General features: G+C 45.9%; 1 protein-coding gene across 12 annotated transcripts in view; it reads right to left on the bottom strand.

Annotated features, from left to right (window-relative positions):
- Positions 1-13355, bottom strand: part of LOC139757561 (protein transport protein Sec31A-like) — an 88887-nt gene extending 75532 nt beyond the window's left edge. For all 12 annotated transcript variants that reach the window (XM_071678160.1, XM_071678152.1, XM_071678155.1 and 9 more), the window contains exons 1-6: positions 13237-13355; positions 10610-10819; positions 7146-7335; positions 5061-5191; positions 4324-4426; positions 1469-1680 (exon numbers count right to left, since the gene is read on the bottom strand). In XM_071678160.1, the coding sequence (XP_071534261.1) occupies positions 1469-1680; positions 4324-4426; positions 5061-5191; positions 7146-7335; positions 10610-10812 (839 nt within the window). In that variant the 5' untranslated portion in view covers positions 10813-10819; positions 13237-13355. The remainder of the gene's footprint in view (positions 1-1468; positions 1681-4323; positions 4427-5060; positions 5192-7145; positions 7336-10609; positions 10820-13236) is intronic.
- Between the last annotated feature and the right edge of the window lie 13813 nt (positions 13356-27168).

Raw genomic sequence — 27168 nt, 5'->3', positions numbered from 1 at the left:
TTCACCCTTGTAAAGAAAAAGTTTGGTGAAAGACAATGTGTATCAAGTATATCTACTCCTTAAATGCACATCCCCATCACTATCTATATCAAACAGAATTCATAAGATGCTTGTTTAATATTGTTTATTCTGAGACATCCGTGAAAGACTTGCAAGCAATTCAACATTAAGGATGTGGTCTATCAACTTACTTTCTAGTGTATGAAAAATGTTTCTGCCTCAACTTTCAAGGATGCTTGGTGCAGTCTAAGACTTTAGTAATGTTTTAAGACGGTTAGAAACAAGTGAGCTTGACTTCAATAAATGTCATGTTGCCCCAGAGAAACAACTGATGCATAATTTAGTGGACTGCAGAATGGGGAATGAGCAACACAAACTCGAAAGTGTAAGATCTGGAGGAGGGGGTGGTGGAAGTCGACAAAGATACAATAGTTGTTTTTCATCCTACTGATAAGGAAATTTTGGATATGACAATAATTGCGAAGAGGAAAATGGTTAAAGAATATCTACCGGCAGGTGCAATGACTTATCAACAGAGATGACAGTTGGGTTCAAGCAGAGCTGCTTTACTACATACCAAGAAATCACAAGTTTCTACATGCTGCAACACTAAACTCATCCAAGAAAAAACCCAGGATGTGAAAAAAATGAGTTTGTGAGTGTTTTTGCATTGAAAAAAATAGATTAAAAAAACAACGGAGCAGACCAAAGGTCAAGAATCTGTAGAGCAAGAACCCACAGCATCAACTTCAGCTATCCCAGATATTACCCCTGATGAGTCTGTAATCTAATCAACATGTAATCTAACTTTCAAGTTACCAAGATTCATTAATATGGAGGCAGAATTACCACAGCATTTAGGGTAATAGAATAATTCAACACTGTGCTTGCTATGTCTTTCTTAATGGCCCATCTAGCTTTTCTTTACTCCTTTATTCACAGTTTTGCTTTTCCATCACAGACAAATATAAAATCAACAAATACAGCGTAAAAGATTCTACATTTCAAAAATGTAAAAAACACACTACTTCTAAACCACAAGCACTAATGTTGCCATACAAATGCTACCGAAAGGTAAGCTCAGGTCTAAACGTCAGGACCAAGCAAGTCACTGACCCCTGACCCTACGAGCAAAGTTTATGTAACCTAAGGTTATACAAGTTGTGTCATCTTGGTTCCATGAAAAAAATATACTTTCTTTCCTATATTCATCAACTGTTCCTCATTCATACTTCTGCTTTTTTATAAACATAATCAGAAATACTGTTCTCATAATTTTCCTCAAAATTCATTAAGCATTATTCTGTGTCTTCTGATCTATTCACAGTGCTCAGGCCTTCAAACATCCTCCTTTGGTTACTACACCTCTCTCTTGCTAAGTCATTCCTTATATGGCCAATTTTCCCCACACATCCTTTACCTCTTCCAGAACCACATTGTTCTTTTTCGTAACACTTTACCCACTTACTTGTTATCTTTTGCAGTAGTAATTAGCAAATTTCCATCGTGTGCACACCACAGAGACTTTAAGACACCACGCTGATGTCCTTCCAAGGTCTTGATGGGAGAAGAAGCATAACGAAGGTCCCAAACCTGAGCCCATGGTGTTACATCGCTGTCACTGGCTAGTAGTAACTGAGTTGCCACATTTGGGTTCCACACGATGCTGCTTGCTTTCATCTGTTAAGAAAAAAATAACTTTTAAAATTCGTTTCTTTACCTCAAACAGGTATTCCACATTCAAAACACTGGTTCTCTAATGATCCAAGAAGTTAAGCAATGATAGGTTTGGTCATTACTTCGATGGATGACTATGTGAGTGCATCAGATGTTGTTATCATATACGGTCAGTGCTTCTCACTAGCTCAACCTAATGGCCAAATCTCATCATAAGAACTCATAAGGAAATTTGTATTTTCATCAATGCCATTCCTATCATGTGAGGTGTATCATATGCATGCAATCTCTTAATTCACTAATTCACATCCTTAAGCTACATCCAGCAAGTTGAAGTGAAGCATGAAAGGGTAATAATGAAAGGGTATTCCTTTTAACACTTGAGTCACATTCAGTACTACATAGTGAATGAGAGTAAATTAGCTGTGTGTGAAAATACTGTTTGGAAAATAAAAGTACCATTTATATTAAGTTCCATGGCCAACAAGATATCTCTATCACAAATGAGGCTTCAGGTTACAACCTACTATATAGGCAAAACAATTCAAGCAATATTTAAACATGAGTTACAAGTCTTTTATCAAACAGTCCTTTAGAAGCTGGAAACACTTAAACAAGATGTCATAAAACTCTGATTTAGCCTTTTCATTCTGGCAGTCATAAATTCAACAACATCCTGTGTGAAATATTCTACTGTATATCTAAAAATTTCTCGATAAGTTTATGATTATCTGCTGCAAAACAGTTTTCTAAGTGAAATGATATACAACTAAACATGGTGGAGGGTACTGCTGGACTCCACATGCATCAGGTTACATCATGAGAGAAAAGTCATCTTTGTCGAGACTGTAATCATCGGGAACACAGTCTCATAAAAAAATTCTCATTCCAAAGATATCCATCATTTGCTTGCTTTTGGAGACAGTGCTGCACTGTAGCTGTAGGACCTCCAAGAAAAGGGGTCCTGGGGAAACTAATAAGTAAACAAATAAGTACCTGTTGGATGACTGTTTACATATGCTAAAAGCCCTTTAATTTAAGCTGTTCTGCTGCGAGGCAAACCCTCTTCATTCCTTTATCCAGCACCTCTGCTAGGGGTATTTATGTGGAAACTTCAGTATTCTACCATGCCCATAATGTCAGCCCACTTATTTTTGTACATAGCCTAATTTTTACATGCATTCCTTTCATAAGAAGTGATAATATTCATAAATGAATATGCTAACCAGGCTCTGTATCTTTCTATCTCTCTGAAGCCTGTTCCCTTTGTGGACTTCCTTAAGGGGAAGGCCACAGCAAAAAAGCCCATACCTGATGAACTTCAGTGTCACCTCTTAGCTTTTAGTGCCCCTCCCTGAACAGGACATGCACAAAAGGCAACTCTAGTGCAATATTTTCAGAGGTTCCTACCTAATGTGTCCACCGTTTGTTTCTTCCTAATATATTCTAACCAAATACTACTAGCTAATACTCCTAGTTAAAGCTCCTACCAACTAATTCTACCTTCTGCTCCTGTCTAATGTTCCTACTTACTACTTCTATCTATTGTCCTACCATTCTGCCAAAAGGCAGGACTAGCACAGAGTACTCACCACTAGAAAATCTAGAGTAATGCAAAATAAGTGCTGTCAAGTGTTATGTATGACAGGGATATTGTTTTTGGACGGAATGCCAACAGTCCACATGTGGGTAAGGCAGAAAGAAAAGACAGCTACCTAAGTCCAAGGAAAGTAACTTGACAACTAATGAAGTGCTGGCTCACTATGCAGCTGTCACTAACCCTCCCAATACCCAGGTAGGTAGTACCAGTACTAACACTCCCTAGCGGGTGGCTGCCTACCATCTTCTACCTACCAACAGGCTCACCCCCGGTCCTTCACTATACATAACGTTTTCTTCCAGCCTCATCTGCCATCATAACCGGGCAATCTGTGCATTAACTTTATTTTCTTGCTTACATTGAGACAGAAATAAGAAAGTCAACTAGCAGTTAAGGGTTAAGCGACTTCCTTTAATCTTCATTTCCTCGTACTGTTCCCTAAACCTGAAATGCCACACACTTCCATGACAGCCTAGAGTTTAAATCAAAGTAACCTCTGTCTACAAAAAACATCAACAGTTACTGTTTTACTGATTTCTCAGCTTTTTGTATTATATACAATGCATTACCGATTTCACATATCATAATTATTCAGTCTATAATCCCTTCACTATCTCCTTCAAAATCATGATATATCTGTCATCTGCAAAAACCTTACACTCATTAACAGCAATTCTCAATCTTTCATATCATTCATTGTGAAGTTGGTAGTTAGTAAAAAATTTCCTTCCACCACTACTAATGAAGTATCTTTCCACCATAATTAAATCTACTCCAAATTCAATGAGTTGGGTAAGATGCACATAGGCTCTCACAATAATCACACACATCCTCAAATAAAAAATATTAAAGTGAAACATGAACCTCCATGCTTATGGGTTTCGTACTTTATTGATGTGCACACTCAACTGATTTGTCAAGTGAGATCAATGTCCCAATTCAGATCACAAACAAAATAAATATCAATATCACTTCCTCCCTACCATATCTAGTGAGAATCCTTAAGTTCATGATACTGCTATTCAAATATTTATAAGTTTACTCACCCTGGAAACACTGTCTGAGATAGTCATGATGGAGGAATGTTTCCTAAGATCCCAAACAACACAATGTCCAGCACACGTAGAGGCAAAGATGTGTTCCACTTGCCTGTTGATGGATTGAAGCAAACACATTACCTATTAATCATCCAATCTTGACTAATTTCGACATGTTACTCACTCCACTCTTGATGACTGTCACTTTCTTTTCTATAGAGTACTCTCTCGAAAATCCATTTCCTGACGTACCTTCTGTACCCCTTCATCACTTTTCTGTTTTCCTTTAGTGATAAAAGTACCAGTTCATCCTTTTCACTTTCTCCATATTTCATTCCTACTATAAAAATCATTTACTTCACCTATAACTGTCATTTTGTTTCCACAGCAACAAGTCCTCATACCAGGAATAAAAAATTCAACCATGAATAATTTCTCTTAACTAAGAGGGCAAAATTTATAAGGTCTTAACATGAAGGACTAATCTTAATTGGGCCCCAGAAGCTAATACAATTAATTTCTGAAATACAAATTGTCGAATATTCACATTCATCATGGACCATGTTTACAGGTACACAAACTCATTGAAAATCCCATTACTCTGTATCATAATGCTGACAATGAGCTCAAACTTGGATATTTACATTAATGAAACACACCAATAAAGTAATTTATAGATGGCTTGGATGGCTATCTAAATGAAATCGGTCAAATAACATAAACATGACTTAGAAACCTAGACATACCTGTTGAAGTCAACAGAGGACACCTCAGCACCGAGTGATAACTTTTTACCAGGTATGATGGGAGCACTGAGATTGGTGATATCCCACACTGTTACTTCAGAATCGGAGGAACCACATGCCACAAAATTTGCCTGAAAAGAGTGTAGGGGTTAGCTTTACCTTAAACAGAAATTATCTTAAAAGAAAACAATGGGACCATTGATCTATTAAAGCAGAGTATCAACACCCTAAACTTCTATGAAAAACTCCTGGTGTAACCCAAGGCCCTTCTAAAGGCTCCTGCATTCCAAGGATGCACTAATTCCACAAACAAGAAAATGTAGTCTTCTTTAGAGGGACAAGTTCTCTGATGAGACTACTGTGAATGATACAGCCTCACCAATGGTGACTTTTCTCTTGCAATGTGTAGTCCGGTAATACCAAATAACAGTTATAATAATAACTATAAAATCTGTAAATCAATTAGGGCTCTGTAGAGGTTTGTAGACCTGACACTTGGAGGCAGAAACATTATAAAATGGAAAGACGAAAGAAAGAAAATTCCACAGCTTAACTGTTGAAAAGAAAGAAGTAACAAAAATTTACTCAAGAGATTACTCTCCAGAAGCTGTACGAGACAGCAATCAGACACATGCCTTGGGTCCAAGCTTTTGGGGTGAGTAACAGAAAAAGAGAGCAGCAATGGTATGGCATACAGAGAAGAATGATTGAAGACAAGTGATGCATGGAGAATTATTGAGATGGAAGGCTTTTGATTCCACTCTGGCTAACAGAAAGGTGAAGCAAGAGACACCTCATGCATGAACAGCGCTCCACAGTAGGGCAAATACAACCCTTGTAGATTTGAAGTAGCTGCTCAAAGAAAAATACTTAAAGCACCTATACAACAGCCCCAGCTTTGAGGAAGAAGACTCGTGTTGATTATGAGGAGTTCACCGAATATGTCCAACAATTTATGTTATGTTACTATAGGTCTGAACTATGGTACTTTTAAACTAAACACTGAAAACAGTGACTCCTACATAGAGACACTGTATTTGGAAAAGCATTTTTTATAATACTATCAAAACTGAATAGGTTACTCCTTCCCCATTTCATCTTATCCCATGCACACCTCTCACCCTCCTGAATGGTCAGGGACCAATAACCCAAAGCCCTCTGTCCATCCTTGCACCCTCTACTTCTGACATATGGATCCCCTGCCCTCCAAATTATACTGTACTTGCTATGTCACCACTCTCTGATGCTTGAGCTGCAGGAGCTTTTTAAGAGGTCCTGGATAACACCAGGACTATTTCATAGAAATTGGTCCTTGGGTAATCATAAATAAAATAAACCAATACTGCCACGTCCACTCTTTCATTCAGATCCCCTACCACCAAGATTAAATCCATAGTATCAAAACACACTATGCTCTTCCCCAAAAGCACTACTTTCTTCTTCACCCCTCTAACATACAAATACATAACTGCTAAGAATTACCCACCTACATAAGTCTACTTTCACTTGAACCTACATCAACATGGATATCACTTCCTTGTTCACTCTTAACACAGTTCCACAACACAACCACTTTTCTTGCTCTTGCCACTTCACTGACCCTAGACTTTACCCGTGAAGATTCTCAATCCATTCAATCCACTTACCCTACATCATAGTTTCAATCAGGGCCATTACAACCCAGTTTCTCCCCTTAAACACAGCACCTGTCTTTCCCTTCTCATACTATGGTTATAAGCACAAACATTCAGATACTCAATGCTGAACCTTTAAGGATAAAACCTTGCTTAACTTTTTTTGTTCCCATTTCTGAAAAGTGCTAACACAAGAGGTAGGGTGTCTATTCATGTATAACAGAGGCATAGGTGAGGAAAGGGTGAAAATAAATACCATCTCACCTGAGGAATTAACTCTGTGTACTAAGCAAATAGTATGAAAGAAGTTCAAACCATCACAGAGCAATTATACCAAAGATAGGCCAATCAAATCACATCAATCCTTTAATGAAATCACAACTTTTCACAGAAGTAAAAAACTCTTCCCTTAATTTCAATAAGTCACAGAGACACCTTAAAATTTGCTCACCTTTAAGTAGTTGCAACTCAGTGTGAACACTGGACCTGGGTGTAAACCCTCTGTTTTACCCACCAGACAATCTGGTGCCTTGGCCAAAAGTTTTGCTGCATCATAGATATATATGCTACCATTTTCACAGCCTCCATATATGAGGCCTGACTGCTCACCTCCTAAGCCACTCCACTGAAGGGCATGGAACCTGAAAAATAAATATAACACAATCACTGAAGAACGCAACCATGAAATATCTATCAGTGTTAACACCATTCTAATCTAGAAGGGGTGAAATCAAGTGCATAAAGCCTCTCAGTTCACTCAAACATGTCCTCAAACCATATCCAGTATGCGAAGGGGATACATGGACTTGCTAATACAAGCTCCTATTTCACTTTGAAAGAGCGTCCATTAAAACCTCTAATCTCAGAAAAAAAATTCCATCGTATCCACAGTCAAATGACTCCTTCAGTACCTTCAACTGCTGTTGAAGTCAGTTTCTCACTGCACATATTCATCTCATCAAAATCCTAACTCTTCTTGTACTTTCAAAAGCACTTTAAATTTTCAATCTATCACACATTCTAAATCAACTTATCTTAATGACTTACGCATCATACTAACACCTGTCACATCAAATATCCTTCTCGCATCTTTATTCCCTGTCTGTCCACAATTCCACATAAAACTACATAAATTATCCAGATCTGCTGCTCTAACTTTTTTTTTTTTTTTTTTTTTATACTTTGTCGCTGTCTCCCGCGTTTGCGAGGTAGCGCAAGGAAACAGACGAAAGAAATGGCCCAACCCCCCCCATACACATGTACATACACACGTCCACACACACAAATATACATACCTACACAGCTTTCCATGGTTTACCCCGGACGCTTCACATGCCTTGATTCAATCCACTGACAGCACGTCAACCCCTGTATACCACATCGCTCCAATTCACTCTATTCCTTGCCCTCCTTTCACCCTCCTGCATGTTCAGGCCCCGATCACACAAAATCTTTTTCACTCCATCTTTCCACCTCCAATTTGGTCTCCCTCTTCTCCTCGTTCCCTCCACCTCCGACACATATATCCTCTTGGTCAATCTTTCCTCACTCATTCTCTCCATGAGCCCAAACCATTTTAAAACACCCTCTTCTGCTCTCTCAACCACGCTCTTTTTATTTCCACACATCTCTCTTACCCTTACGTTACTTACTCGATCAAACCACCTCACACCACACATTGTCCTCAAACATCTCATTTCCAGCACATCCATCCTCCTGCGCACAACTCTATCCATAGCCCACGCCTCGCAACCATACAACATTGTTGGAACTACTATTCCTTCAAACATACCCATTTTTGCTTTCCGGGATAATGTTCTCGACTTCCACACATTTTTCAAGGCTCCCAAAATTTTCGCCCCCTCCCCCACCCTATGATCCACTTCCGCTTCCATGGTTCCATCCGCTGACAGATCCACTCCCAGATATCTAAAACACTTCACTTCCTCCAGTTTTTCACCATTCAAACTCACCTCCCAATTGACTTGACCCTCAACCCTACTGTACCTAATAACCTTGCTCTTATTCACATTTACTCTTAACTTTCTTCTTCCACACACTTTACCAAACTCCGTCACCAGCTTCTGCAGTTTCTCACATGAATCCGCCACCAGCGCTGTATCATCAGCGAACAACAACTGACTCACTTCCCAAGCTCTCTCATCCCCAACAGACTTCATACTTGCCCCTCTTTCCAAGACTCTTGCATTTACCTCCCTAACAACCCCATCCATAAACAACTTTTACTGATGCAAATAATGCAGTTTCATATCACTGTATCAGAGCTGGGACAAGTACTGCAGGCCACTCTATCATGAGAGCTTTCTGTGCACTGTACACTTGTTCCAGCCCATTAACCAGAACTTCTAATGCACCTCTAGTATCTCTCTGTTGCAAGACAATTCTAAACTTAAACTTTGCCAATACCATCATGACTGAACTTTGTTCCTAAATACCTAAACTTATCCAAATCTTGCAGTCCATCACCAGTTTAAATAATATAACAATAAAAGTAAAATTCCCTTAAAAACTATGATCTTATTCATATTTGCCTTAACTCTCAGCATATCCCTCTAGCAAGAATCATTATAACAACTTTCATTTTATCTAACTACTCTAAAAGTAAAGCAACATCTGAGCATAATATAAGTGGAAACTCCCAATTTTCTTCAACTGTCTTTCAACAGGACACAGCAATCACCCACATCTCACACACTTCCTAATCTATAACAGCATCAAACTATGATGATGTTCTGTACCCATGATGTGATCTACATTTACTTTAAGCCACTCATTTATACAAGTAAATTCTTATACAAGCTCTAATTCCGTTATAAAGAACACTTAAATACACATCAAAGTCTTCCATATATGCCATACAGAATCAAAGCATCCTAAAGACTATCAAATTTACCTTTTTTATCATGCTTGTTTGCCATTTCCTGCATTACTGAGGTACTGCCAGGAATGGACAAAAACATGGCCTCTCACTCTCATCCACTTCCTTCCTGTCATGTGTAATGCACCAAAACAGCCCCCTATCCACAACCAGGCTCTAAAGACCTTTCCATGGCTTTCTTTAATTGCTTCGGTCCATTGACAGCATGTCAACCCTGTATATCACATCACTTTAAATCACTCTATCCATGCATGCCTTACAAACTCCTGCATGTTTAGGCTTCATGCTCTCAAAACCTTTCTCACTCCTTTCCACATGCTATACACTCTCCCCCTTCTCCTTGACCCTTCCACTTTCGAAGAATATACCAACTCTGTCAACTTCTGATTCATTCTCTCCATATGCAAAAACCCTCATGGCACACCCTCTTCATCTCTTTCAACTACATTCTTATTGCAACACCTCTCTACTAGCTCTCACTATCAACCCACAATACGTACTGTCCTCAAATAATTCATTTCCAATGTATTCACCATCTTCCATTCAATCTCATCTAGAACTCACATCTCACATCCAAACAACACCATCAGGACTACTGTACTTTCAAAAAATGCCCATCTTTCCCCTCCCAGGGTAAGAGCTTTTCATGCATTCCTCAACGCTCCCTGAAATTTCGCTCCCTCACCCACCCTGTGACTCACTTCAGCTCCCAGGGTTCCATTTGCTGCCATGCCCATGCACAAGTACCTGAAACTTGATTTCCTCCAAGTTTTCTCCACTCAAACTCACACATAAATATACACTCTCTCCTCAAGTTATCACTTTCCAGAAACAGGAATGAGAGGAAGAGCCAAACAAAGACTCCTCTTTGAAGGCTTCAGTCTGTTCCTGATATCACACTGCTGTGGCAGGAAATGGCAACAAGTATGAAATGAAATAAAAACAAAATATTAAATGATAACAAAAATACATGAATGGCATTCAAAAGGCATAAAACCTAAATCTGACAGACTTACCTGGCAGGTGACTCCACAGATGCCGCAAGCACCATATCCAGGTTACTCTGACCAGCATTCAGGCTATATATATTGAGCGTAGAACTTGTGTTAAAGCTGGCATCTAACTGCTTGGCAGTAGTGCCACAAGCCAAGTACATTGGATGTATGGCTGCCGGTGACCAAGCCACATTGGCCGTCTCATTCACCTCTTTCACCTTCATCTCGTTTCTGGAAGTAAAATAAAATCTTTTATCCGCAAGATCAGCACATTCTGGGGTTCTGTTGTACTAATTGCCGGGCACCACAGAAATAATTCACTGGTTTGCATGATGTATATTAATGGGTTCCATTCAATTAGTATAAGTGATTTAGACCTGGGCAACATAGTCTGTCCCATCATATTTCTGTTGTGATACTAAATATGCAATAACAGCTGGGAGCTACAAGTACAGAAGTAAATGGTGGTTAAAGAAATTAGGAACTGCTGAAATGCAAAGGCTCAAAGATGCCTCAATTTCTACATTCTTCTCCAGCTGGCCAGTTGTGTGTCTTGTCCAATACACACTGATGTTATATAAAGCTTGAAAATACGGTTGTATTATATAATAATATGTACTTCAATACATTTTTAACATCTTAGGATTTACCATAAGCTGTGATGCATCATCTGAAATGTACACACTTCTATCTGATAACATTTATGACTATGATAACATGATGGTGAATAAAGTGGCAGTAATATACTAGGGAATATGGGGTGGTTAATTACTGTAAATTAATGTAAAGGTAAAAAAAAAATTCAATAGAACCTAAGAAAACTTCACTTAAAACTTCCTTGAAGCTGAGAGTTATCTAATATTCAATACTGTGGTCAGCATATAAGAGGAGCATTCACAAATGATTACTGTGTAAATGGCGCGAGACATCAGCAAATGACATAGTGAGCAGCCATGTGGAACCAAACAGCAGATTAATTAAATTCTAGTAAATTTCTATTATCTATTCTGCAATAAGGTGAGATTTTAAAGGCTCTTTTGATTTATCTACGGGTTTTTCAGTTATCTTAAAATCAATAAACTTCAACTTCCCTTACAAACATACCCCTCATTACTGTTATTGTCTAATATTGTTCAATAAAACAAAATGCTCAAAATTCAGGATCTCCAACTGGAAATGTACTTCCTAAACATTAAACTAGCAATCCAAAACCAAATCACACAATATATGGCAAAAATGGCTAAGTGGAGCTGGTTAACTTTCAGTCATTTTCGCTCTATTGTTATCAACACATTGTATGTTATAGTACATTAAACTAAACTATGGTATGCTAAGTTGCGTGTTTACCTTAACTATGCTATGCTAAACTACGTTACGTCCTGTCAGGTTAGTACGAGCTGATTTTCATCGATTTTTCATGTCTTCCCCAACATTTCCCTTGTCTTAGAAGCCTTGCCCACTTTGTCATTATCAAACATTATGTCACTTATAGCATTTCATCTATAAATCCATAATTCATTTCTGTTTCCCTAAAGTGGAAATTATCATTACCGATTCAAGATGTTATGGTATCAGTTAAGGGGCATCACAAAAAATAACATATAGATTTGGATACAAAGCATATCAATGGACTCGTACTTAATGTAAGTGATTTAAACCACAGGAGCATGTATTTGTAACATCATCTTTTCTGGCGAAAAGTGATATATGGGGGATGACAATCAGGTTGAATGTGGGGTACAACCGAGTGAAACACTCGTGTAAATGAACAGAACCTACGGAAAGCCTAACCTAACCTCACATAGGTCTCCTCCAAAAAAATATATACCGTAACATTACTGTCATACTCGAAACATACAAAATAGTCATCTTCCTCATGCCGTATAAGGGGCATTCATTCCTGGGAATTAAGCACTCATCGAACACTATACACCCTTAATGACATAACATCCTCTTTTAAATCAACTTCGAAATTATTCTAAATTTAGGCGATTAGCGAAAGTTTAAGGGGATTATCATAGATTTTGATGATTTCTAATGATGTTTCTCTCACTTTTACCACACACTACGTTCCAATTCAATTATTGCTTCCCCCGCTGTCATTATCAATTATCAATTATCGAAGCATATAATGCAATGCTCCAACATACATTGTCCTACTTTATCAATCCTTCCTACTGTCATGATTAATATATTACTCCCACAGCCATAAGCGGTGTCCCTAAACTGGGACTCAGCCCTATTTAGTGTATTTCCAGCCAGAAATAAGGTAATGGAGGGGGCCTGGTAAACCACCCTAGAGCCTTTAGGCTCCCCGCCCCCCCTCCTCCTCCCCCCATACCAACTCGGTAATATACCTTATACTGACCCCACTACCCATCACATACCCTCTAACCTGCCCCTCACCACCACAGTTAATGTCCTAAACCCTAAATTAGACCGGTATTCCCACCATAGATTCCTTTTTAAGCCATACCACCACAGTGCCTTGCTTGCTTAGCCGACATATACAACCCTAAGCCACACACCTGTCATGCCCCCTAGACCTTAATGAGGTCGCCCCAGCCTTGACACACGGACTCATCCCATCACTCCACTTTCATCATTCACCCAACACGTCATGCCAAAGGTAGAGAAGGCCATATTACCTGAGGATGAGAGTTAGTTCAACAATTAAGGCTCGGGCAGGGTATGCCTCCTGCCCACACGACCCCCTGATGTCAACTGATGGCTTCTACGTGGCCACCATCTGATCCCTCACCATCCCTCACCCCTCATATTCTCGGGATCATTCAACATTTATTTTTACAAAATTAAATATATTAACTCTAATCTAACCATTTAACCATTATCTTAATCAATATTTTTTTCTATTTAATTTAATTCCTATGACTTATCTATACTCAGAGTTAAGGGTGATATATAGTGGTTTTTATTCATTTTTGTGTGACAGCAGCTCTTATCCTGACTTTTCCACTTTACGAACGAAATTTAAAGGTCTACATTGTTTATCACGTAAACCTCCATCAATAAAACATATGGTTATATATATTATCTTAAAATACCTCTCACGAGGAGAACTGACTTCAATAACATCAGGTGGAAGGCGAAATAAATATATGCATAACTTGGTGAACACTCGCATGATGGGTGACCATTCGTGACGTAATACCCCTTAACTATTATTCCCCCCTCCCGTCCCTGGCTTCGAACCATCTCTTTATCTATAGATAAGAAAATCTACTGCTCCCGCTAGAGATGGCACCCTGGGTCGCCCAGACCTGACGTGGGCCTTAGGGGGAAAGTGTTGGCATATATATCCCCCACCCCCTCAATCCCACATACCATAGGCTACCCGGGTCAAGGGGTTGGGGAGGGGCCATGCAACAGGAAAGACGGCAATATAATATAATCTTCATAAGATCTATGAATATTGCTTTTATATATATCTTGTGTTACTTTATTAATTGTAATATTCCCTGCGGATCTGGCCCTGTGAGCAACGCCATCTAAGGGGGGGACTGGGCTGCGCCACTCTGGTTTATTTATCTCTAAATTGTTCCTTTAAATTTGATTACATACTCATGACTCCAATTACGCGTTATTCCCCAAATACTAAATATGTCCATAGTCATAGAGAGAATATCACATGTACAATTAAATTCAAGATTAATTCCCTCCTAACCTATAAGGCTTTTTACCCAGTAGACGCAGTCTTGTCTTGTCTTGCTTTGCTGACTATTCCATTAGATAAATGAATCATAGTGATAAATTCGTGTCTTCCTAAACCTTCAAAACTTCGTTTGTTGATAAAGAAATGATATTAGATCACCTTACATTCCTTGGACTCAAAGGAGTTGGGCTGGTGAGTTCATATCACGTATCAATACGTTTTCTTTACAATGTTCTCCTCTGGACCTTCTCTATGAGTTCTTTCATCTTCCTTTCGTGGAAAACATGGTCTACTTTTATCGTGGCATAGGATATGAACAGTTTAGTGGATGACTAGTTATCCACGTACTTAAATGGAACCTGATACATGCCAGCAGACTGTAAATTTCCATTATATAATTCATAAGGGTTGGCTACAGACGCAGGCAAGGTATGTAAACAATGTCGACCTCCCTCCATGTCCCTCTGACACACACACAGACCCTTACAGCATATTATTTCTTACGAGGTAATAGTCGTATGAAAGTCTTTCCACACTGTAATTGGCCATTCTTATTCATACTGGCTGAATTTCATCAGTCTCCCCCGCACTTTTCTTTCCTCCATGATCTTAGCGTAACCCGCAGGTATATTCCAATTTGAGTCTACTTCTTCTGGCTAGTCATTCACATAGATCAATGTTCCCCAGACCTGCCATTATTGACCCAACCTTCTTTCTATTATTCTGACACCAACCTTCCTCCATTCCCTTCTAACAAGATATATTTTCTCTCTGTCGGAAGAGTCTCCCCCCTCCCCCTATTTCTGTTTGAAAATCCAGCTTCTTTTAGTGGCCTCCTTTGCCACCTAGTGTCAAAGGCTCTCTGCCACTTCGGGTACATACCATCCATCCAATGTTCCTCCATTGTCTACAACGGAGCTCACTCTCTCGTGGAAGTTTGAGAGACATGTTGGCCCATGATCAGAAACCATATTTTTGCCTCTTACTTCATTTCTTACTTTGGAAGCAGCCAATCCATCTATCATTTTTCTGTCTATGTCTATCCATTATCAAACGCTGACGCAAGTGACGGGCCCCGCTCGCTCGCACACCTGTTGTGACGCTGACGCAAGTGACGGGCCCCGCTCGCTCGCACACCTGTTGTGACGCTGACGCAAGTGACGGGCCCCGCTCGCTCGCACACCTGTTGTGACGCTGACGCAAGTGACGGGCCCCGCTCGCTCGCACACCTGTTGTGACGCTGACGCAAGTGACGGGCCCCGCTCGCTCGCACACCTGTTGTGACGCTGACGCAAGTGACGGGCCCCGCTCGCTCGCACACCTGTTGTGACGCTGACGCAAGTGACGGGCCCCGCTCGCTCGCACACCTGTTGTGACGCTGACGCAAGTGACGGGCCCCGCTCGCTCGCACACCTGTTGTGACGCTGACGCAAGTGACGGGCCCCGCTCGCTCGCACACCTGTTGTGACGCTGACGCAAGTGACGGGCCCCGCTCGCTCGCACACCTGTTGTGACGCTGACGCAAGTGACGGGCCCCGCTCGCTCGCACACCTGTTGTGACGCTGACGCAAGTGACGGGCCCCGCTCGCTCGCACACCTGTTGTGACGCTGACGCAAGTGACGGGCCCCGCTCGCTCGCACACCTGTTGTGACGCTGACGCAAGTGACGGGCCCCGCTCGCTCGCACACCTGTTGTGACGCTGACGCAAGTGACGGGCCCCGCTCGCTCGCACACCTGTTGTGACGCTGACGCAAGTGACGGGCCCCGCTCGCTCGCACACCTGTTGTGACGCTGACGCAAGTGACGGGCCCCGCTCGCTCGCACACCTGTTGTGACGCTGACGCAAGTGACGGGCCCCGCTCGCTCGCACACCTGTTGTGACGCTGACGCAAGTGACGGGCCCCGCTCGCTCGCACACCTGTTGTGACGCTGACGCAAGTGACGGGCCCCGCTCGCTCGCACACCTGTTGTGACGCTGACGCAAGTGACGGGCCCCGCTCGCTCGCACACCTGTTGTGACGCTGACGCAAGTGACGGGCCCCGCTCGCTCGCACACCTGTTGTGACGCTGACGCAAGTGACGGGCCCCGCTCGCTCGCACACCTGTTGTGACGCTGACGCAAGTGACGGGCCCCGCTCGCTCGCACACCTGTTGTGACGCTGACGCAAGTGACGGGCCCCGCTCGCTCGCACACCTGTTGTGACGCTGACGCAAGTGACGGGCCCCGCTCGCTCGCACACCTGTTGTGACGCTGACGCAAGTGACGGGCCCCGCTCGCTCGCACACCTGTTGTGACGCTGACGCAAGTGACGGGCCCCGCTCGCTCGCACACCTGTTGTGACGCTGACGCAAGTGACGGGCCCCGCTCGCTCGCACACCTGTTGTGACGCTGACGCAAGTGACGGGCCCCGCTCGCTCGCACACCTGTTGTGACGCTGACGCAAGTGACGGGCCCCGCTCGCTCGCACACCTGTTGTGACGCTGACGCAAGTGACGGGCCCCGCTCGCTCGCACACCTGTTGTGACGCTGACGCAAGTGACGGGCCCCGCTCGCTCGCACACCTGTTGTGACGCTGACGCAAGTGACGGGCCCCGCTCGCTCGCACACCTGTTGTGACGCTGACGCAAGTGACGGGCCCCGCTCGCTCGCACACCTGTTGTGACGCTGACGCAAGTGACGGGCCCCGCTCGCTCGCACACCTGTTGTGACGCTGACGCAAGTGACGGGCCCCGCTCGCTCGCACACCTGTTGTGACGCTGACGCAAGTGACGGGCCCCGCTCGCTCGCACACCTGTTGTGACGCTGACGCAAGTGACGGGCCCCGCTCGCTCGCACACCTGTTGTGACGCTGACGCAAGTGACGGGCCCCGCTCGCTCGCACACCTGTTGTGACGCTGACGCAAGTGACGGGCCCCGCTCGCTCGCACACCTGTTGTGACGCTGACGCAAGTGACGGGCCCCGCTCGCTCGCACACCTGTTGTGACGCTGACGCAAGTGACGGGCCCCGCTCGCTCGCACACCTGTTGTGACGCTGACGCAAGTGACGGGCCCCGCTCGCTCGCACACCTGTTGTGACGCTGACGCAAGTGACGGGCCCCGCTCGCTCGCACACCTGTTGTGACGCTGACGCAAGTGACGGGCCCCGCTCGCTCGCACACCTGTTGTGACGCTGACGCAAGTGACGGGCCCCGCTCGCTCGCACACCTGTTGTGACGCTGACGCAAGTGACGGGCCCCGCTCGCTCGCACACCTGTTGTGACGCTGACGCAAGTGACGGGCCCCGCTCGCTCGCACACCTGTTGTGACGCTGACGCAAGTGACGGGCCCCGCTCGCTCGCACACCTGTTGTGACGCTGACGCAAGTGACGGGCCCCGCTCGCTCGCACACCTGTTGTGACGCTGACGCAAGTGACGGGCCCCGCTCGCTCGCACACCTGTTGTGACGCTGACGCAAGTGACGGGCCCCGCTCGCTCGCACACCTGTTGTGACGCTGACGCAAGTGACGGGCCCCGCTCGCTCGCACACCTGTTGTGACGCTGACGCAAGTGACGGGCCCCGCTCGCTCGCACACCTGTTGTGACGCTGACGCAAGTGACGGGCCCCGCTCGCTCGCACACCTGTTGTGACGCTGACGCAAGTGACGGGCCCCGCTCGCTCGCACACCTGTTGTGACGCTGACGCAAGTGACGGGCCCCGCTCGCTCGCACACCTGTTGTGACGCTGACGCAAGTGACGGGCCCCGCTCGCTCGCACACCTGTTGTGACGCTGACGCAAGTGACGGGCCCCGCTCGCTCGCACACCTGTTGTGACGCTGACGCAAGTGACGGGCCCCGCTCGCTCGCACACCTGTTGTGACGCTGACGCAAGTGACGGGCCCCGCTCGCTCGCACACCTGTTGTGACGCTGACGCAAGTGACGGGCCCCGCTCGCTCGCACACCTGTTGTGACGCTGACGCAAGTGACGGGCCCCGCTCGCTCGCACACCTGTTGTGACGCTGACGCAAGTGACGGGCCCCGCTCGCTCGCACACCTGTTGTGACGCTGACGCAAGTGACGGGCCCCGCTCGCTCGCACACCTGTTGTGACGCTGACGCAAGTGACGGGCCCCGCTCGCTCGCACACCTGTTGTGACGCTGACGCAAGTGACGGGCCCCGCTCGCTCGCACACCTGTTGTGACGCTGACGCAAGTGACGGGCCCCGCTCGCTCGCACACCTGTTGTGACGCTGACGCAAGTGACGGGCCCCGCTCGCTCGCACACCTGTTGTGACGCTGACGCAAGTGACGGGCCCCGCTCGCTCGCACACCTGTTGTGACGCTGACGCAAGTGACGGGCCCCGCTCGCTCGCACACCTGTTGTGACGCTGACGCAAGTGACGGGCCCCGCTCGCTCGCACACCTGTTGTGACGCTGACGCAAGTGACGGGCCCCGCTCGCTCGCACACCTGTTGTGACGCTGACGCAAGTGACGGGCCCCGCTCGCTCGCACACCTGTTGTGACGCTGACGCAAGTGACGGGCCCCGCTCGCTCGCACACCTGTTGTGACGCTGACGCAAGTGACGGGCCCCGCTCGCTCGCACACCTGTTGTGACGCTGACGCAAGTGACGGGCCCCGCTCGCTCGCACACCTGTTGTGACGCTGACGCAAGTGACGGGCCCCGCTCGCTCGCACACCTGTTGTGACGCTGACGCAAGTGACGGGCCCCGCTCGCTCGCACACCTGTTGTGACGCTGACGCAAGTGACGGGCCCCGCTCGCTCGCACACCTGTTGTGACGCTGACGCAAGTGACGGGCCCCGCTCGCTCGCACACCTGTTGTGACGCTGACGCAAGTGACGGGCCCCGCTCGCTCGCACACCTGTTGTGACGCTGACGCAAGTGACGGGCCCCGCTCGCTCGCACACCTGTTGTGACGCTGACGCAAGTGACGGGCCCCGCTCGCTCGCACACCTGTTGTGACGCTGACGCAAGTGACGGGCCCCGCTCGCTCGCACACCTGTTGTGACGCTGACGCAAGTGACGGGCCCCGCTCGCTCGCACACCTGTTGTGACGCTGACGCAAGTGACGGGCCCCGCTCGCTCGCACACCTGTTGTGACGCTGACGCAAGTGACGGGCCCCGCTCGCTCGCACACCTGTTGTGACGCTGACGCAAGTGACGGGCCCCGCTCGCTCGCACACCTGTTGTGACGCTGACGCAAGTGACGGGCCCCGCTCGCTCGCACACCTGTTGTGACGCTGACGCAAGTGACGGGCCCCGCTCGCTCGCACACCTGTTGTGACGCTGACGCAAGTGACGGGCCCCGCTCGCTCGCACACCTGTTGTGACGCTGACGCAAGTGACGGGCCCCGCTCGCTCGCACACCTGTTGTGACGCTGACGCAAGTGACGGGCCCCGCTCGCTCGCACACCTGTTGTGACGCTGACGCAAGTGACGGGCCCCGCTCGCTCGCACACCTGTTGTGACGCTGACGCAAGTGACGGGCCCCGCTCGCTCGCACACCTGTTGTGACGCTGACGCAAGTGACGGGCCCCGCTCGCTCGCACACCTGTTGTGACGCTGACGCAAGTGACGGGCCCCGCTCGCTCGCACACCTGTTGTGACGCTGACGCAAGTGACGGGCCCCGCTCGCTCGCACACCTGTTGTGACGCTGACGCAAGTGACGGGCCCCGCTCGCTCGCACACCTGTTGTGACGCTGACGCAAGTGACGGGCCCCGCTCGCTCGCACACCTGTTGTGACGCTGACGCAAGTGACGGGCCCCGCTCGCTCGCACACCTGTTGTGACGCTGACGCAAGTGACGGGCCCCGCTCGCTCGCACACCTGTTGTGACGCTGACGCAAGTGACGGGCCCCGCTCGCTCGCACACCTGTTGTGACGCTGACGCAAGTGACGGGCCCCGCTCGCTCGCACACCTGTTGTGACGCTGACGCAAGTGACGGGCCCCGCTCGCTCGCACACCTGTTGTGACGCTGACGCAAGTGACGGGCCCCGCTCGCTCGCACACCTGTTGTGACGCTGACGCAAGTGACGGGCCCCGCTCGCTCGCACACCTGTTGTGACGCTGACGCAAGTGACGGGCCCCGCTCGCTCGCACACCTGTTGTGACGCTGACGCAAGTGACGGGCCCCGCTCGCTCGCACACCTGTTGTGACGCTGACGCAAGTGACGGGCCCCGCTCGCTCGCACACCTGTTGTGACGCTGACGCAAGTGACGGGCCCCGCTCGCTCGCACACCTGTTGTGACGCTGACGCAAGTGACGGGCCCCGCTCGCTCGCACACCTGTTGTGACGCTGACGCAAGTGACGGGCCCCGCTCGCTCGCACACCTGTTGTGACGCTGACGCAAGTGACGGGCCCCGCTCGCTCGCACACCTGTTGTGACGCTGACGCAAGTGACGGGCCCCGCTCGCTCGCACACCTGTTGTGACGCTGACGCAAGTGACGGGCCCCGCTCGCTCGCACACCTGTTGTGACGCTGACGCAAGTGACGGGCCCCGCTCGCTCGCACACCTGTTGTGACGCTGACGCAAGTGACGGGCCCCGCTCGCTCGCACACCTGTTGTGACGCTGACGCAAGTGACGGGCCCCGCTCGCTCGCACACCTGTTGTGACGCTGACGCAAGTGACGGGCCCCGCTCGCTCGCACACCTGTTGTGACGCTGACGCAAGTGACGGGCCCCGCTCGCTCGCACACCTGTTGTGACGCTGACGCAAGTGACGGGCCCCGCTCGCTCGCACACCTGTTGTGACGCTGACGCAAGTGACGGGCCCCGCTCGCTCGCACACCTGTTGTGACGCTGACGCACGTGACGGGGGCTGCTCGCACACCTGTTGTGACGGTGACGCAAGTGACGGGCTGCTCGCACACCTGTTGTGACGCTAACGCAAGTGACGGGCCCTCGCTCGCTCGCACACCTGTTGTGACGCTGACGCAAGTGACGGGCCCCGCTCGCTCGCACACCTGTTGTGACGCTGACGCAAGTGACGGGCCCCGCTCGCTCGCACACCTGTTGTGACGCTGACGGAGGGAGTGAGTGTGACGGAGGAGTGACGGCCGGCCCGCACCAATGACCCCGTCACACCCAAATATACCGTGGCTGTCGCCTTCCCCTCCCATGCCCTTCTCTGTGAAGGAAGCCCAGTGATGCAGCGAATGAAGGAATGAATGAAGCGCGTAACATGAATGAAAGTGTGTGACGACCCTTCTTTCACATACGGTCGGATTTCACGTTGTGTGCAAGTATTCATATAGACGCTATGGGCCTGGCCCACGGTGGAAGAGAGAAGAGTAAGGGGTGATTTGAGCACCATCACCCAGTGTGTCCAGTGAAGGAAGAAAGAAAGAAATATGGCGACGGCTTCCTTCAGGGAGAGTCGATCGAGACAGACAGACAGACAGACACAGATACACACAGACAGAGAGACAGACAGTGAGACAGATAAACACACACACACACACACACACACACACACACACACACACACACACACACACACACACACACATACACACAGACACACACACACACATACATAAGACAGACAGACAGACAGACAGACAGACAGACAAACAGAGGTACACACAGAGAGACAGAGAGACAGAGATACACACAGATAGACAGACAGACAGAGAGACAGTCAGACAGATAAACACACACACACACACACACACACACACACACACACACACACACACACACATAAGACAGACAGAAAGACAGACAGACAGACAGACAGATACAAGTTAAATAAGAAACTTATTTTAAGAAAAAGATTTAAAAAAAGAGAAAAATACTTTTAAACTATAAGAAATGGTGGATAGAAATGGAAATAGAATGACTGAGGACATGGGTAATACAGAGGCCATAACCATGGGGGGGGAGGAGAAGGGGGCCCCCATGAGTATAAAGGAGGGGGCCCCCATGAGTATAAAGAAGGGGGGCCCCATGAGTATAAAGGAGGGGGGCCCCCATGAGTATAAAAGAGGGGGGGCCCCATGAGTATAAAGGAGGGGGGGCCCCCATGAGTATAAAGGAGGGGGCGGGGGCCCATGAGTATAAAGGAGAAGGGGTCCCCCAATGAGTATAAAGAAGGGGGGCCCCATGAGTATAAAGGAAGGGGGGCCCCCCATGAGTATAAAGGAGGGGGCCCCCATGAGTATAAAGGAGGAGGGGGGCCCCCATGAGTATAAAGGAGGGGGCCCCTATGTGTATAAAGGAGGGGGGCCCCATGAGTATAAAGGAGGGGCCCCCATGAGTATAAAGAAGGGGGGCCCCATGAGTATAAAGAAGGGGGGCCCCCATGAGTATAAAGGAGGGGGGCCCCCATGAGTATAAAGGAGGGGGCCCCCATGAGTATAAAGGAGGGGGGCCCATCATGAGTATAAAGGAGGGGGGCCCCCAATGAGTATAAAGGAGGGGGGCCCCCATGAGTATAAAGGAGGGGGGCCCATGAGTATAAAGGAGGGGGGCCCCCATGAGTATAAAGGAGGGGGGCCCATGAGTATAAAGGAGGGGGCGGGGGCCCATGAGTATAAAGGAGAAGGGGTCCCCAATGAGTATAAAGGAGGAGGGCCCCTATGTGTATAAAGGAGGGGGCCCCCATGAGTATAAAGGAGGGGTCCCCCAATGAGTATAAAGGAGGAGGGCCCCTATGTGTATAAAGGAGGGGGCCCCATGAGTATAAAGGAGGGGTCCCCCAATGAGTATAAAGGAGGAGGGCCCCTATGTGTATAAAGGAGGGGGGCCCCATGAGTATAAAGAAGGGGGGCCCCATGAGTATAAAGAAGGGGGGGCCCCCATGAGTATAAAGGAGGGGGGCCCCGTGAGTCTAAAGGAGGGGGCCCCCATGAGTATAAAGGAGGGGGGCCCCATGAGTATAAAGGAGGGGGGCCCCCATGAGTATAAAGTAGGGGGGCCCCCATAAGTATAAAACACCCCCCCCTCTCCCCATTTTTCTGTTATTGATCAGCACACCCGGAGGGGCCTTTCTAGGTGTTGCGCTACGCCCCGTAGCAGAGAAGTGGGTCTCCTTTCAAAGTACTCTTCCCCCCCCCCCCCCCATTCGAAGATGATAAATGAGGGTTGTAACAAAGATATGATAAATAAGGATAAGTGTAAATATCTAGTGTTGCCCTATTCTCCCACCTTAGCTAATGTAAGACATAGTCTAGACAAAACAGTGCTTGTAATGCTGCTTTCCAGTACAATAACACCATCAATAAGACCTTAATGAATTGGACAAATTATGCAACAATTGGAAGTGTTTACGCCATCAAATGCAAGGCAGGTAAATAAATTCATATTGGCCAGACAAGTTAAAGCTGTAACGGAGAGGTATTATTGGCACCGTCATGGAAGGATGGAATGGAAAAGTGACTGTGTGCTCGGGCCAAAACATGCAGGAATGTGAGGGACGTGCACGGGACAGAGTTAATTGGAGAGGAATGGTATACAGGGGGCGGGCGACGTGCTGTCAATGTGAAGTCCTGCGAAGGAAACTATGGAAAAGGGCCAACAATTGTTATGAAAATGATCACCCTGGCCATAGATTTTGAATTGAGTCATTGAAACTCTCTTAATAGCTGATACAAAGAACTTTAATTTGCCCCTCAGGCAATTTCAAAGCCCATCCTAGCGTTAACTCAATCATTATGAGAGAATTGGACAAAAACACGAACACTGACAAAGATAAGAAGTTGTTCAAGACACACCCAACTACCCAGGTCAGCCCACTCGCCCCCCTTTAATCACTCTCCCTAACGACTGTTACGACCAGACGAAGCAGACAGTGGTTGGCCAATACAGATTGGTGTTGGACGGCGGGAATCATGTGTGATGTTGGGGTTTTTAAATCACTTTGTTAAGTACTGATGATGAGGTGGACTGTCTCCATGGAGGAAAATGAAACACGAAAAGTTCCCAAGTGCACTTTCGTGCAATAATCACATCATCATCAGGGAGACACAAGAGAGAAACAGTAACAGTCAGTTGATATACATCGAAGAGACGAAGCTAGGACGCCATTTGGTAATATATATATATATATATATATATATATATATATATATATATATATATATATATATATATATATATTAGACTCTGACGGATCCAAATTCAAAATTCCCATGTCCCACACGCATGTTTTACCAGGTAGCCGAGCGAGTAAATGAAATTCAAAGGGACATAGAGACACCCACACCAACATTTCAGGTATATTAGAAAAACAAAATTTGTAATCCAAAATACGCCTCCCCCTCTCTCTCATTTCCATGGAATGAACTTAAAAAAAAAGAAAATTGTACGTTCCTTTTTGGAATGGTGTGTCGTATGAAATATGCACTAGGCTTAGAGGATATATATATATATATATATATATATATATATATATATATATATATATATATATATATATATATATATATATATATATATATATATTTTTTTTTTTTAAGGGCTAATTGACTTTCACATAATTAATGTGTCTCATTATTAATGCTAATACTAATACTATTACTATTACTACTAATGAAACTACTGCTATTGTTACTACAACTACTACTACTACTACTACTATTACTACTACTACTACTACTACTACTACTACTACTATTACTACTATTACCATAACTGAAAACCCAAATATTTATTTCTTGTATCAAGTCTTCGTCACCAGCAAGTTCCCTTATGGGTTTTTTCTATTTAATTATCTGTATTGCAAAGTTGTATAATGTGTAGTTCACATTGGACGTTGAAATTCCTATGTCCCCCTCCATTTCCAGGCATATTCGACCACACACACACACACACACACATATATATATATATATATATATATATATATATATATATATGTGTGTGTGTGTGTGTGTGTGTGTGTATGTGTGTGTGTGTGTGTTTATATTTCGTACGGATCGAGGGCTAGCTTCATCACCAGCGAATAAACTGTTAAACGTAGTTACAAAAAGATAATTACGACATTAACTGATGTTAAAGAACACACACGGCAAATTCTCATATTCAAAAGACAGAGTAAGCAACTCTTCAATTATATACACCGCCATTCAGCTCAGCAGCCCAGCCAGGGGTCATTAGCATTCAAGCTAGGATTAATATCGAGAATACGTAAGAACTCAAGGCGGTTACATGAACATAATTTATAGCATTTTTTTTAATGATATGAGAATTGAAATTGCCGCCAATTTGCCATGAAAACATGACAATATACTTTATTTTGTGTCAACTCGAATTTCCGTAAGTTTTCTCGAGTTTGACAGCATGTAGTCAAAACAGTATTTAGTATTTAAATCGTATTTAAATAAAAACAGAAAAACATAATTCATTTTGCTAATATACGTAGTGAATGATTAATAAAATTCGTGTAAATAACGTGAAATAATAATTTACAAAACAAATATTGATTAAACATTAGATGCTGATATGATGGCACATGTAGTCAAAACAGTATTTAGTATTTAAATAGTATTTAAATAAAAACAGAAAAATATAATTCATTTTGCTAATTTACGTAGTGAATAATTAATAAAAGTTCGTGTAGATAACGTGAAATAATAATTTACAAAACAAATATTGATTAAACATTAGATGCTGATATGATGGTCAATGTTTGTTTACAAATACCACTCGAAGCCACGTGCATGGACACCACAGAAGTTGAACGCTGAAATAAATAACTAATTTTCTAACTTATCCTGGATCTAGGAATTGAAATCCTCCATATTACAATAAGTGAAGGTATATTGGAATAATAGGAATGAACGGAGCGATAATGGCCGTCCACCATGGCTGCTCAGCTTCCATGTCAGGGCCGAGTTATTGAAGGTAAATAAATGGACGAGACATTTATTGAAGGTAATAAATGGAAGGACATTTATTTATTCCTGTCTAGAACTGGCCTTGTGTGTGACCGTGCCTTTAGATGTCGCCTTTTATACTCCAAGTTCATTTTGGGATTATTAATTGGCTATATATATATATATATATATATATATATATATATATATATATATATATATATATATATTATAGAAACACTCTAGTATATATCACCTTCCTCACAAGTTAATATCAAGATTTTTTTAACTGATAAAAAAGATGATTAAGAAAATTAGATTTATGTGTTCGTGCATTTGTATACCTCCGCGCGCGCGCGCGCGTGCGCGGTTGGCCCTTATCCAATCAGTGAACATTCAACAGTGGAGATTAGTGAACATTTGTGTAAATCAGTGAGCACTTGTAGAACTCTGTGAACATTTTTGGAACGCGGTGAATACCTTGTGGAACTCATTGAACACTTGTGGAAATCAGTGAACACTTGTAGAACTCTGAACACTTTCAGAACTCAGTGAACATTTTTGGAACTTGGTGAACACGTGTGGACCTCATTGAACACTTGTGGAAATCAGTGAGCACTTGTGGAAATCAGTGAGCACTTGTAGAACTCTCTGAACACTTTCAGAACTCAGTGAACACTTTTGGAACGCGGTGAATACTTGTGGAACTCATAGAGCACTTATGGGAAACATTGAGCACTTGTAGAACTCTCTGAACACTTTCAGAGCTCAGTGAACACTTTTGGAACGCGGTGATCCCTTGTGGAACTCGTTGAACGCTTGTGGAAATCAGTAAACACTGTTGGAAATTAGTGAACGCTTGCGAAACTCACTGAACACGCGTGGAACTCAGTGAACGCTTGCGAAACTCACTGAACACGCGTGGAACTCAGTGAACACTTGTGGAGTTCGTTGAACACCAGCCACATCATCAACACCTGGACTTCCACGGGCCATACCTGTCTGTAGGAGGCGTGGCTCTCCGCTGCCACGGGGTTACGGAGACCTACCTACACGTGTGGGGCGGCGCCACGGGGTTACGGA

This window comes from Panulirus ornatus, chromosome 27 (genome assembly GCF_036320965.1).
Source record: "Panulirus ornatus isolate Po-2019 chromosome 27, ASM3632096v1, whole genome shotgun sequence".
Lineage (NCBI taxonomy): Eukaryota > Metazoa > Arthropoda > Malacostraca > Decapoda > Palinuridae > Panulirus > Panulirus ornatus.
Note: the sequence above shows the minus strand (reverse complement) of the source record. Positions and strands in the feature narration are given on the sequence as shown.